Source organism: Balaenoptera acutorostrata, chromosome 11, assembly GCF_949987535.1.
Source record: "Balaenoptera acutorostrata chromosome 11, mBalAcu1.1, whole genome shotgun sequence".
Taxonomy (NCBI): Eukaryota; Metazoa; Chordata; class Mammalia; order Artiodactyla; family Balaenopteridae; genus Balaenoptera; species Balaenoptera acutorostrata.
The window spans coordinates 105,803,311-105,817,450 of NC_080074.1; the positions used below are offsets into that span (position 1 = coordinate 105,803,311).

Here is a 14,140-nt window from a genome sequence, read left to right on the forward strand (position 1 = left end):
CTTCTGTGACCTTCCTCTCAGCACGTTTTGCTGAAAATGATGAAACGTTCCTTTGGAAGCAGGCAGGCTTCTGCCGGAAGGAGCGGACAGACGCGGTGTTGCTGGAAATCCGGGCCATTTGTGGACCCCTAAACAACTCCCCCCTGGAGACTGGCGATAAATATCTTTAGAGATCATTTCCCTTCGAAGGCCCACCGGATGTTTACAAAGGAAAGGTTTACTTTGTCCGGGAGAGGCTGGCGGGGCATGTCAGTGGTCACGGGCTGACACTGCCACCTGGCGGTCGGCGCGTTCTCCGAGTTCCAGAAATAACCGGGGCTGCTAATAAGAAAGAAACCACGTTCCCAGAACAGCCCTTCCCACAGAGAGGCAACTCATCTAGAAATGGCCCAGTACATGTAAGAAAAAAATCATTTAAGCTGGGTGTTTACCATGTGATATGAGCAAAGGACTTTTCCTACCCACTCAATTCTTGGTACCAGGTGCACTGAAGAATGTAAGGAAAAAACTGCGCGACTGAGAAAAGCCTGAAGCATTTTACTTCATATAATACATACTTTCTAAAAAAGGCAGAAACATTTAGGGAAACAACATTTGACATGAAAGAACCTTGAGCCGGAGGGCCTTGGAGATCAGTCTTAAAATGTTTTGCTTTCACAGAGTCTTTTTCATGGCCGCTTGTGTCATGCTGAAGAGATAAGCTTCGTAGATTATATTTAAGAAGTTGTCGTCATTCTGGAAAACAAAAATCAAAAGCCCCAGGGGGATGTGATTTGGTTGGCAGAAACGAGAGGCTTTCTGTGTCTTGGGGCTGAACGGGCACCTGATCCTAAGATGCTCCCCTCCACCTGCGCGTGCTCACAGCGGCTAGTTTTTAAGCTGAACAGTCAGTGGGGCTGCAGGCCAGGCCAGAAGGGTCAGCTGCCGGTCCTCGGTGGCCAGCCTGGGACACAGCAGGTGCTCGTGGCCTGCAGCTCAGGCGGGCACCAGCCTCGGGGCAGCACGGAGCGGGCCGGCTCCTGAGAAGCCTGGCCTCCTGTGTGGAGAGACCTGGGGCCCCCGGGAGGCTGCACGGGGAGGACATAACCCAGCTCAGTCCTCTGAGCCTGGCTGGGAGGTCACTGGTGGCTCTGAGAGGCCCCCGAGTCGCCCACAAGGGGTGCCTTCGTTGTTGGGCGTAAGTTAAGACTTCACTGGCAATGTGCTTGGCTGGTACCCTGCCAGAGCCGGTGCATCTCCACCCCCCTGCACCACCCCCATTAGCTACGGAAAGCTCTGGCCTTGGCAAGCCGGCAGCGGTGAGGCTGCGGGCTCTGGGCCCCTCCTGGCACTCTCGGGGCCGAGAGAGCCACTGTCCCATCGGTGGTTTTCTCTGTTTCTGATGTTGGAGACGGCTCCCTCCCACCCCGTCCTTTATCGCTCTGGCGATTCACCCGCGTTTCACACTCCCGCTCGGCCTGCAGCCAGGCTACCCTGGCTTTCCTGCAAAGTCTCCGAGCACGAGCCTGTGTCCTAACAGCAGGCAGAGAGCAAAGCTGAATGCCTGAGTGACTCCCAGCAGCTCATGGGGAAGACGCCGTCTAGAGCACGGGGAACGTGAAACGCAGGCCGGGTGGGGGGAACGGACATACGGTCTCTAACGAGCGAGGTCCAGGGGCTGCTGCGGACTTTAGGGCTCCCCATTACTGCACAGAGATCTTTGGAACAGTGTTATTAAATGGAATAAGCCAGAAAAAAACGTGGAACTTTTACATTCAAGGTTTTTGTTTATTGCTCACAGAAAAGGAGCTTACAGATGTCCTACCTAAGTCCTCACGAACTTCTCATGAATGGCTTCTAGAAAAGGTGGAAAACACCCTTATTTATGAATTAGTAAGGTGCGGTCATTTCTCGTCCGTCTTTGGCAGATTGCTACTCTGCTTTCACACTCAGATGCTGATTTCTGGCCCCATTCCTTTCCTTCTCTCTAAAATCTGTTACCTTCAAAAAAACATTCTTACCAACGGCGACTACTGTCTTTTTGAGTAGGATGAGACAGAGCGAAAGTGCCGGCCGCTCTCAAGGTCGCCTGACACTCAAGCAAAGTACCACAAACACCTTATGGACTGTCTGCGAGAACGGTACCTCGGTACGTGAGCGGCGGAGGCTGCGGTCCGCCTGGGTGAGCGCCCTGCACTCTGCGAGGCCCGTCTCGCATTAGCGGTGGGCTTTGCCGTCTCCGGCCCGTCGCGCAGTGGGGAGGGGCGCGGCAGCCAGGCTGCGGCCCCGGCTCTGCTATTTACTGGCTGGCGACCTCAGGCCGGGCCCTCAGCCTCGGCGTCCTGGTCTCTAACACCGTGCCCGGCCCAGAGCTCTGTACAAGCGTCACCGCCCTTACTACTTCATAGGGGCACGAGGAAGCCATCCCAGCCTCTCCTCACTGGCAGGTCTCAAGGTCATCTATAAAACATGCCACGGTCGTCACGGCCACTCCTGCCGCCCCAGCTGCATCCTCCCCGAGGAACGGCCTGGACGCTGCCGCGGGCTCAGGGCAGCCCTCCCCTCCACTCCCCTCTGGCTCCCGACGGCCCCACAGACCGGGGACCCTCCCAGGGTCGGCTTCACCTCCTCCTCTTCTGCCGGGTGGCACGTGAGGACTTAGCCCTCCAAATCACAACGGCCAGAGCCTCGCTGGGTCTCTGAGACGCACGCAGAAGCGCTGGTCTCGGGGTGAGCTGCTGCAGCGCCCTCTCACCCTTGGGGAGCGGGAAGCGGGCACAGGCACCAGCAGGGCAGCAGGCCGCTGGCAAAGGCCGATGAGGAGGGAGGTGGCGCCCTCCTACCTGGACGAGGTGCAGCAGGGCCTCCTGGAGCTGCGGCTTGGTCAGGGCACTGCCCGGCGTCCTGGGGGGCTCCGGCGTCCGCAGGGGCAGGAGGGGGCCGCTGGGGGTGGCCGCTGGGTCCTGGCTTCCCGGGGGCAAGAGCCCACTGCCCCTCTCTGGCGGCGGGGCCCAGGGGGGCTGCGTGAACACCAGTGGCGACATGAGCGGAGATAGGCCTGCGGCGGGTGGGGCGCGCCGGGGCGAGAGGACCTGCGGGTGGGAAACGGGCTGACGGGCGGGCGGGTGAGGGCGGCTCATGCACGGGGCGGGTGCAGAGGGCGCGGAGGACACAGCGGGTTCAGTGTTAACCGTCCATGGCTGCGGGCGCCGGGAGGCCAGCCTCCACCTGCCCGCTCCTCCCTCCAGGGCACGGGCGGCCGGCGCCTGCTGTCCCGACTATGGTCCCCATGGCAGGCAAAGCTCGCGCTCTGAGCAGCACCTCCTTTCTCCGGCTTCCTGTCATCGCCTGGGGACACAGGCCAGGACCCCAGCCTTTCGGCCGGGGCTGTCCGTCTGCGTCCCTGCCCGGCTGCGGCCCCGAGCTTCCGCCGTGAGGGACCCCACCGGCCACTGCCTGCCCCCTCGCCTGGTGCGGCGGGGCGGGCACGCGGCGGGGTCACCGTCCACCCCACCTCTTGACTCTCCGTGCTCGGGTCTCGGGGGCAGCCCTGGGGCCACTCCTGCAGGCGTGCAGGTGGCCGTCCGTCTGGGCGGGTCTGTCCGCCTGTCTTGGCCACCAGGCCTAAAACCAGGGGTCCCAATAGTGTTTCCAGTTGTGCAGGCGACAGCTGACCCACCTGACGCTTACAGCCACCTCTCACTTGTCCCCAGCTCAGGTGAGAGGGAAGGGCGCTACTGTTAGCCTCCTGAGGCCCAGGGGCTCATGAGACCAGGCACAGGGCCAGCCGCGGTTTCAGAAGCTCCCTGGGCGTCGTCTTGGGCACCAAGTAGCCTGGAGGAGGGCGGGTGGCCTGCTTAACTGTCCCTGTGCGCCGTCGCGAGGAGCGGTGGCTTCGCGGGCAGTCACAAGAGCACCGCGGCCCCGCACCCCGCGAGCACTGGAAGGGGACCTGCCTGCAGAGGGGGATGGCCAACGATTAGCCCTGACTTCCTAGGGTCCAATCTAGATCCGCAGGGGAAAAAGCAGAAGGAGGGGGGCAATGTGACAGTGAAGTGAGGACGAGGGCAGGGAACAGCCATGTCTCCAGGGCAGCAGGAACTCAGATCTGAGATTTTCATCAGTAACAGGCAAGAACACTCTGACCCACAGTCTTACATACACGAAGACTGTGCTCCACACCGATGGTCTTTGTTCCAAAAAGTGAGAGATTTCTGAGGCACTGTCGTAAGCTACTTGCCAAAACACGACAGAAGGACCAACGTCATAAATAGGGAGAACTTCCTAATTTTTAAACCCAATGCATTTTCAGTGAATTTGTACCAATCCAAATGGAAAAAAAAAAATCCATCTGATCTCCAGATGTTACCCACAGGCAGTGAAAAAATGGAAAAGCTTTCGGTTTTCTCACTGTTCTAAGTTATTAGTGACTATAGAGAACCATCTTCCCTGGGAGGACAGAACATTTCTAAGAATTACAACATTTCCCCTCTCTGGCCACCAGTGTGTATGTCGCGGGCAGGGAGAGAGCCTTCTACCTCTCCTGACCCTCAGTAAGCTACACCCGCTCAGACAGACAAGGAGGCTGCACCTTCCGGGGTCAGTGACCTGCTTTTCTGCTGACCTCAAGCGCCCACGGGCTGCGGCGTCCGCAGGGGCAGGGCACCCAGCTCCTCATCTCCACGTACCACGTGCAGCAGGGGCGGGGCACGCACTCAGTGCTTGTAAGCACGGCCTGGATAATGAACACACAATAATTTACTGTGGACCGAAATAACCAGACGAGGTCAGGTGTCTGGCATCCCCGGAATGATTTCAAATGATTTCAGACCCTAGGTTTCCGAGGTCAAAGATTTGGGTTTTTCCCACGGCCACGTCAAACCTCGTCGCATGAAGGCTTAACTGTAGGAATGAAGCCTCTCTGAAGGGAGGAGCTCCCAGACTGCTGGGCCAAGGCCAGATCCCCTTCCAGGCAGGCGGCGAAGGTGGGGGCGCGATGCGCAGACGGGGCTGAGGCCCGCGGCCTGCACAGGAACGTCCCGCCGACCCCGCGCCCCCCCAACACCTCCCAGCCGGCAGCGCCTACCTGCAGGAGGGGGGCCTGCTGCTCCGCGCTGGGGGTCTGGTCCCGCCAGGACTCCAGGGGGTTCCGTGCTCGGGCGCGCGGGGTGGCCGCGGGGAACTTGGCCGCCAGGGCGGGGCGGCCGGGCGCCGGCAACTGCTGCTCCTGCTGCACCGCCTGCAGCTTCCACAGCAGCTCCCGCGGGGAGACCTCGCTGGGCCCCGGGGGCTGACGGCCGGGCCCAGGGCCGGGGGGCGCTGGCCTCGGCAGTGCCCGGGGCCCCGGCGTCTGCGGCGGGAGGGTGGCGGCCGAGGCGGCTGGTGCTGGCGCCTTGGGAATGCTCTGGAGCTGGTCCGGCGCGTTCTGAGTCCTGGGGGCACCGTGCGCGCGGCGGGAGACCTCGGGGCCGCGGGGAGACCCTGGCCGGGCGGCGTCTCTGCAGGGCCAGCTCTCGGGCAGCTCTGCCAGCGGCTGCAGGTCTGCGCTCCCCACCAGGAGCTTCTGAATGGCGGGACAGAGCTGCCTGTCGACCGGGGGCGAGCGTCTGCGGGGTTCCTCGTAGGACAGGGAGCGGACGACCCCCTGCCGAATCGGAAGCTTCTCTTGCTGCTGCTGGTGGAGGGTCTTTGGAGGCCCCGCGGCTTCCTGACACGTAGCTTTGTCCTGCTTCCCGAAGAGAGCCGTCAAGGACAGGTGTTGGGGTTCAGGGTCTAAGGTCTGGAACAAATAACCACGTCTGAAAATGGGGCCACATGTAATTGGGTTATATGGGGGGCAGTGAAACATAACTTACCTACCCGATGATTTCTTCTATTTACAAAGAGTCAATTAGAAAGGATGAAGAAGCTTAGTGACAACACACTCTACACATTTGGGACCTCCTTTTTAATGTCAACAATTTTCACAGCCTTCTCCCTCCCACCCCCAAGACGGCTGTTATACGATCAGTATCTGCTGATTGATAAACAGGCACATGATCCTTGCTGGGCCTGGGGTTCACAGGCTGGGGACCACTGTGGCACAAAGCTACAGACACTAAAAGGCAAATGATCTCTTCAACAGGAAGCCCATCTATCCCTGCAAAGTACAGGAAGACACTGAGGATACACAGAAATGTGAGGTTTTCAGAATTCCTGGTAGTATCCACAGAACTATAGAAATTGAGGACTGAAAGAAACCTAAGTCATTTAGTCTAACTTGATCGTTCCAACTACGTAACAGTAGCGATAACAACCCATCAGATGCGTAACACCCCGATCCCTGCCCCCCGTGTGCCGCCGTGGCTGGTAACCAACCCGCTTCCTTCCCGCCCTTGTCATCTGGCGTCTCCCTGCTGCTTTCTCTCTTGCTGGGCTAAGAAAACATGAGATTCTCCTAAAGTCAACATATTCCGGTTTCTCTCTTAAAATAAAAAATGTCCATGAAAAGCAAACTTATAAGCTAAAAGATAATTAGAAAAGACTTATTTTTTACAAAATTCAATATAAGACTTGCATTAGCCAGTCTTTATGTTTTTGGTCTCCATGTTCATTTTTTTTTTTGAAATTGATTTAAACCAATTCCCTTTAAAAAAAGCCTTTAGTGAGGAATAACCATAAGAACCGGAAGCAGCCACGCTCAGTGATGGGACTTGCAGATTAGCAATTTTGCTAATGCTGGACTCTTCTGAAAAATATATATGCTCATACAGAAACTGCTGTCATGCTTGTATCTTAGACGCAAAAACAATGACAAGCCATGGGCTCTAAAGGGGGGTTTGACACCAGTCCTTAGACCAGGAATCCCCCATACACGCACAGCGCCTGGCCCCGGACCTGGCACCACGGGGGCGCGTGGGCCGTGGCACACCAGCTTTCCACCTCGGAAGGATACAGCCCGACGCGTAACGGTCCCGTCAGCTCTGACATCATATTAGGTTGCTGTCTTTTTAGAATACATTATCCTCTAAGGAGTTCAAGTCCACAAGGGATTAGCACAGAGTAAGGGAAATGCCAAAAGGAAAAACTGCAACCCCTTTCTAGGAAGAGTAAATTATTAATAATGACAAAACCTCTGCTTTGAAATCTCTCTTTCCTGGATTGACCTTAGGACACCCGCAGAGCATCGGCCCCGCCTTGACCGTGCTCCGGGCCAAGGTCCCTCAGGAGCCCCACAGGCGGATTGCAGAGGGCTGTGCACCTGGCCGGGCCGAGGGCCGCGCTGCTGCCGGCTCCCACTGGGCTTCACCGGAATCGGCTTGATGAGATTGGGGTTGTCGTAGATGGCGGACGAGCTGCTGATCTGTTTGGGCTCAGGACAGGCTTTACACTGAAATGGAAAGAAGAACCTCATTTTTGGTGTAAAAGAAGCTTTAACCTTTTAAAAAGAACGCATCTTCTTGCTCTTTATTTTATCTAGTTGGTACTTTAAAAAAAATAGATCTCCATGTACAAAGGAAAATCCCTTACTCTCCTCTGATATGAGCTACGTTTGAGTATAAGTCAAATTCAGGTTCGAATTTTTCTTAGTTTGCGCAATTCCGTACCCTAAAGTATTAGGTCGGCCTGCAGGACCTGGAGGCCCTGAGACGCCCGGACGCCTGAAAGGCCGCGGGTCGCCGGGAAGCAGCCGCAGCCTCCCGCTTGCCCTTCCGGGATAGACGGTGGAGGCAGCGCCCCCTCGGTGCCTCATCTGGGCCGCGGGAGGGTTCTGCGCGCGGCTGGCAGTTGACTGAAGGCTGCAGCACTGCGTCCTCACAGCGACCAGCCCTTTTTAGTCGACAAACCAAAAAGTCAAGCCGACCCAAACCGCTGATTTAAAAATTACTAACATCATCTTTATTTAACAAATGGCTTTTTGCACAAACAGAGTAACTCAAATCCCAGTGCTCGGAGCCGCTCGCTACAAATTAGAATTTCACAGAGAAAGAGACGAGAGACAAGCCTCATCGTTTCAAACCCTGAGTCATTATCACACATTAATCTAACCAACCATGCGATCACTCACACAGTAGGATTCGTAACAGAGAGGGCACAGCAGTGATGTCTGGGTTTCCCTTGTTGAAACACCAAATAAAACTCACTGTAAAACGCGGCCTTCTGCACTGTGGACCCCGCGGCATTGTTAGTTTCAGCTGCAGAGTTGCACCCTCGGGCCAGGACACACCTCACCATATGGAGGTGGAGTGGCTGCGAATACAACCTTGTCCCTGGGGTCCCACGGTTCCTGGTGTGCTTTATGGCTATTGGCTGTATTTTCTACTCAAGGATGTAGGGGCCTGGGGCCGATTACCACCACGCTCACTTAGGTTTATAAAGTTAACTGCACAAAGGACTAATTATTTTCTGCCAATAGTTTGTATATTTGGCACTAGTATTGAATGGCACGTGAAATCACTTTATGAGTCATAAAATGTCATTTCTTTTTTTGTTGTTGTTTTTTTTTTCTTTTTTGTGGAATCTTCCCAGACCAGGGATCAAACCTGTGTCCCCTGCATTGGCAGGCGGATTCCCAACCACTTCACCACCAGGGAAGTCCAAATGTCATTTCTAATTCTTCTTAGGCGAATGATGGCTGCAGGACCCACTGGCCTGGATTCTAAGATGTGGATCACCAACACAAGACAAGAGTGTAGCCTCATACAGTCACTGATAAAATGTTGGTGTGAAAAGCCTTTACCGCCGGCTGGCCACGCAGAGAAAGTGGCCGCTCGGCTCACTTCCACGAGTGGCCCTGTCTGTGCGCAGGGACCCTGGGTTGCAAACTGCTTCACTGTGTACCCACACTTGTGGGCCGCAGACAGCTCCCTCCAAGGAAAATGGCCAGAAGCTGCTTTCTGTGTCACTAGGACGGGCGACCTACCAATGAGGCTTCACTGTCATGTAAAAAGTGCCCAGAACGAAACACCACTGATCTCGACAGTCTGCAGCTCGTTTTCCACTTGTTTAAGTTTCTATGCCTCTCTCGACCCAAACACTTTACTTGGAAAAACATGCAGAGTTGGAGAAAGTATAATGGATTACTGACAGAGTACCCAAGGCCTTAACAACAATGTCACATGAGCCCGTTTTATCACACAAACACATGTGTCCACGAGGGGAGAAGAGTCTGGGGGAAAGTACACTAGAAGTGCTAAAAGTAGACATCTTTGAGTGGTAGGATTATGGGTAGTTTTATTTTCTTTCTTGTACTCTTGAATTTTCTCAGTGAACATGAAAAGACACAGTAATTTCTTTAATTTCATAAATAAGTCAGAGCCATAGCTAGAGGACAACTATTCATTCTTGCCTTAGGCCACAAAACACGAAATAGTCTTAAATACGAAACAGTCCACTTATTCTTCTCTTTTCTTTTCCTTTTTGCAGTATCGTTGACTTGCAATGTTGTGTTAGCTTTAGGTGTACAGCAAAGTGATTCAGTTACACATGTATAAACGTGTTCTTCCAAACAGTCCACTTCTGAAGGCTCAGCACGTAGCCCCGCGGCCCAAGACCGCTCTGGCCCGGCTGCTTCCCCTGCTCACCGGCACCCCAGCCCCGCGCTAACCGGGAGGAGGCAGCTCAGAGTCACAGCACATTCACAGAAAGTTGTTTCTTCGGGGAGAAAACATAAAACATCGGCCAAAACAAGGTTTTTAAATTATGTTATTAACTTTGCGCAAAAAGTCGTGTCTGGTGTCACCAGGCTTCACTTTATCGATATCATCTTCCTCCAGCTCAAAATGTTTGCTCCTCTTACTTTTTGGGATTTTCACACATTTACGAGGTTTAGAGTTGGAGAGGCCCTCAGAGGTCATTCGGTTAATACGCATCCAGAGCCGTGAAGTTCTTCTGTAACGTGCCTGGTATTCATCATTCTGTCTCTTCTTGAAAACCTCCGGTAACAGGAAATCCACTTCCTCGCAGCAAGAATCCTGAGGAAAGACTGTGTTTCCATGTCCCTTTCCTGCACCTGCGGCCCGGTCCACTCCTGATCCCCACATCATCTGGCGTGTCCGTACGTGTTGGGAGAGCAGATGACACAGCGTAAGGCAAGGATAAAGCAGGGCTTCCTCACACAAGGGGACTCCTCAGGGGCAAATACACCCACTGGGCAGATCAGAAACCACACGAGGGACAAGGAACACGGGAAGTAAGCCTTCAGAGACGTCACCTGTTGCCAGGTAAGTACGGGAGGAGAGGGCCAGCCTGCGGAGAGGCGGGAAGGCACTCTCAGGAAGCAACACTGTCACTGTGTTTGGGAGGAGCTCCCAATGCCCGCAGGGGCAGCGGGAGCATGAGGCAGCGAGGCGGGAAGGGTCACCCGAGACCGCGTGGCAGGGCGCTCAGAGGGGCCCGGGGCTTACACTCTGGGCGGTGAGAAAGCGAGCAGGATGTGGACCAGGGGCCACAGGACCGTGCAGGCGCTGCTGGACGGGATGTGACGGCACCTGGCCTGTGACGGCAGAAGGAAGAGCTTCTTCTGTTATTTATCGCACAGTTGGAGCGATGAACATTACGCATATGACATGTATTTGAATTTATAGAAAAGCAGAGTCTGCACACTGATTAGACCTCTGTCTTCCCTTCATGTCAACACTGTCACAACCGGATAGAACATTGTTTCAACCTCAACAAGTTTATGCGCAGCGGGAGAGGCCGCCGTGAGTGTAACAAATGAGGAAGAACAAAATACATTCTAAAGAGTAACACACTGGTGAGTGCAGTGGAAGGGACAATCAATTTGAATGAAGAGATCTGGGAAAACTCCATGTAAGAAGTGGCATTCTTCCTGGGCCTCGAAGGAGATGTAGATTCTGAAGGGCAAACAAAACAGGGAAACACTGCAAGTTGTGGGTACAGTACAAAGTGATGGCCTGAGGCCAGTCCCCAGGACCGGGCACCGGTGCCGCTGAGCGTGCGTGAGCTCTGCGTGGCCAGTCCCCGGGACCGGGCACCGGTGCTCCTGAGTGTGCGTGAGCTCTGCGTGGCCGGTCCCCGGGACCGGGCACCGGTGCTCCTGAGTGTGCGTGAGCTCTGCGTGGCCGGTCCCCGGGACCGGGCACCGGTGCTCCTGAGTGTGCGTGAGCTCTGCGTGGCCGGTCCCCGGGACCGGGCACCGGTGCTCCTGAGTGTGCGTGAGCTCTGCGTGGCCGGTCCCCGGGACCGGGCACCGGTGCTGCTGAGTGTGCGTGAGCTCTGCGTGGCCGGTCCCCGGGACCGGGCACCGGTGCTGCTGAGTGTGCGTGAGCTCTGCGTGGCCGGTCCCCAGGACCGGGCACCGGTGCTTCTGAGTGTGCGTGAGCTCTGCGTGGCCGGTCCCCGGGACCGGGCACCGGTGCTTCTGAGTGTGCGTGAGCTCTGCGTTCAGAGGCTCAGGGAGCACTGCATCTCTCGCTCCCACCCCCGGGTCTGGAGACAGAGGCTCCGCAGCCCCGCAGGGCCCCCTGCTGCAGGGGGTGCCTCGTGACGGGCGGGCAGGAAGCAGGAGCGAGGGCAGAGCCGAGGCTGCAGCCTTTGCCGGGGCCTCTGCACTTTAGGACTGCCGTGTTTGAATCATTTCAGGGGCTCCAGATGACAGGAGTGGCCCTGATACGACGGGGGCGGAGGACTCTCGCCCCGGGGTAGGCGGGCAGACAGGGCTGGGTCTCCCGGTCACAGGCACCCTCCTGGCGAGGCCTCTGGTATCTCTGAGAATTGGCTGGTTGGGGAGGGACAGTCTCTCCCCAGCCAGACTTTTAACAAGTCAAAACATCATAAAATAGAAACAATACAGTATGTGTGTTTGCGTATGTGTCTGTGTGTTGGGAGGAGGGAGGGAGAAGAAAGAAAATAATTTTTCTTCAGCGTTTGCATTTCTTATCTTATACTGGCCACTGTTATGCCGTCGTCACAGAACCTAAGTTCCTCGAGGGCAAAAATGGCTCCTTTAAGGTGAATCTTCACTGTGCCTGACATAGTACAGTTAGTAAAGTATAATTAAGTCACTGGGACATTTTTTCACGGCTGTTGAAGAATCAAATCAAATAAAAAGCGGATCCAGAGCTCGCTGTTACTGGCCGAAGCTGGGATGAAAGCAACTGGGTCGGGGCCGGGACAGGGCGGGCGGGTGAAACCGTGCTTTGTTCACATTCGTTCAACAAGCTCTCGGGCGGGCAGCGCTGACCACCTGCGGGACTCGCACAGAGACGCCCGCGGGGGTGTCTGTCTCCAGTAGCGCAGCCTCTGGCCCCGCCTCCAGGGCACGTGCAGAAGCCTGGCAGGCTGTCCCCGAGGAACCCACGCCGCACACGGCCCTTCTGACTGCTTCCTGGTGTCATTTAACTTGTTTTCTACCTGCCCTGTTCCCCTCCCCTGTCATTTTCTGTTAGTGCTCAAGACTTAGGTTCAGGATCAGCTCTTCTGGCAGGAACACTTCCAGGTGTGCCGCGTACTTGACGTTCAGCCGCTGTGCGCGGCCGCCCGACCCGCCCGTGGTCAGGTTTCCGTCCGCCTTTCTCACAGCACTAATATTACTGATGATCCATGCCTGACTCAGTTACTCCACCAGGGCTTTAGGCTCTGTCATTCCGTCCACATTGAACAGCTGGAGCTCTGTGGTGGAGAAGGCCTTTCCCGCATCAACCTGGATTATCCGGTGCCCCTGGCCAGGCAGGATAAATGCTTAATTCTTTCCACCGACCGCCAATTTTCAGAGGAAGGGGGTTGGACGTCCTTCCTACTGCTAGTGCCCTAGTACCACCAAGGATAGCCATGATTATTCCACACAGGTTGTGCTCATTTCTTGTTAATTTTATCCCAAAGAATTTTATATTAATTTGTTGCTACTGTCAATGGGGTCTTCTTATTGGAGACTATTTGTATATACGAAGGTTACTGATTTCTCGGGCTGCCTTTGAATCCACTTAAATAAGCAAACAGTCTTCAGCCTACTAAAAGCCAATAAAGATTGCATTTCCCCTGCACTTCTGTTTGACGGAAGGAAGGGCACCAAGTCCGTCTCAGCGCGCAGGTCCCCCCGTGGAACTTACGCAAGTATGCGTCACAGGGAGGCAGGACTCACCTTTGTGTATTCGTCCTTGGCCTTGGAGAGCATGCGCAAGATGTCTGCCTCCTTGCCCTCTCCCGAGCTGAGGCTCACGGGGGACGCTCCCACTACCACTCCGCGGTGGGCTTTCAACTGCTCGTACTGGGCGAGGCTAGAAAATCAGAAGGGAAATCCACACCAGAAAAGCCAATTCAACACAACCGGTTTTTGAAACTATCCAGTTCTCACCCAGTTGTTTTTATCTTGTTATAATCATGTTAGACATAAGACTGCTGGAACCGAAAGAAGAAAAATGGGAGTTGAGGTCCTGAGTACACTGACCACACGTACACCTCTAGAGTGGGGTGGGCCACCCCCGCCCGGGGCTGTTTTGTACAGAAAGTTAATGACGCATGGCCTGTGGCAGCTGTCACACAGCCAGGGCAGGGCTGAGCAGCTGGGATGGAGACCGGTTAGCCTTGCAAGGCCGAAAGTATTCACTACTGGTCTTTCTCAGAAAAAGTGTGCCAACTCCTCACTGAGAGCAGTAGAAAGGACTCATGTGTCGCTGAGGAAACCCAATTTAGGGTTCTCAAACCCTGGGCAAACCGCATGGCAAATTGGGCATCTGCCCCTGGTTCCAAAGGGCCTTGAAGTCAAAGCGCGACTGATTCCAGCCCCTAGAATCCTGTGGTTTAGAAAGAGAAAGAAGATTCCACCCCAGGAGATGGGTACGAAAACAGAGCAGTGAGCAGCGCCTTCTGTTTTCCTGAAAACAACACAGAAGGGAGGCCAGATCGCTCCTCCGTGCTACAGCGAGGCTGAGAGGAATACTGCTCCCCGCCTGGGCTCTGACCGCAGCTCACGCGCCTTCATAATTGCCGCGAAGTTTACGGGGAAGGAGACCTGAGGACTCAGTGAGACGTTCAGTTCTAAGTGAGGACAGGCAGGGAATCCACACACATCGGCGGCTTGTTGCTCACCAGCGATCAGTTCCCAGCCCCAGCTGTGAAGGAATCACCGGGGAATCTGACAATCTTTACGCGGCCTCTTGGCTGGGCAACAGGGTGTTTTTTAATCTGCATGAAATCCTGCTATTATCATCCATTGCACAGT

General features: G+C 55.3%; 1 protein-coding gene across 5 annotated transcripts in view; it reads right to left on the reverse strand.

The window, feature by feature from the left end:
• Positions 1–517: 517 nt before the first annotated feature.
• DCP1B (decapping mRNA 1B) overlaps positions 518–14,140 on the reverse strand; it is a 52,617-nt gene continuing 38,994 nt past the window's right edge. For 2 of the 5 annotated variants that reach the window (XM_057556052.1, XM_057556057.1), the window contains 6 exons: positions 13,061–13,196; positions 7,220–7,348; positions 5,066–5,758; positions 4,604–4,714; positions 2,823–3,071; positions 518–735 (listed from right to left, as the gene is read on the reverse strand). In XM_057556052.1, the coding sequence (XP_057412035.1) occupies positions 655–735; positions 2,823–3,071; positions 4,604–4,714; positions 5,066–5,758; positions 7,220–7,348; positions 13,061–13,196 (1,399 nt within the window). In that variant the 3' untranslated portion in view covers positions 518–654. The remainder of the gene's footprint in view (positions 736–2,822; positions 3,072–4,603; positions 4,715–5,065; positions 5,759–7,219; positions 7,349–13,060; positions 13,197–14,140) is intronic. The other 3 variants (XM_057556054.1, XM_057556056.1, XM_057556053.1) reach the window with 3 other exon arrangements.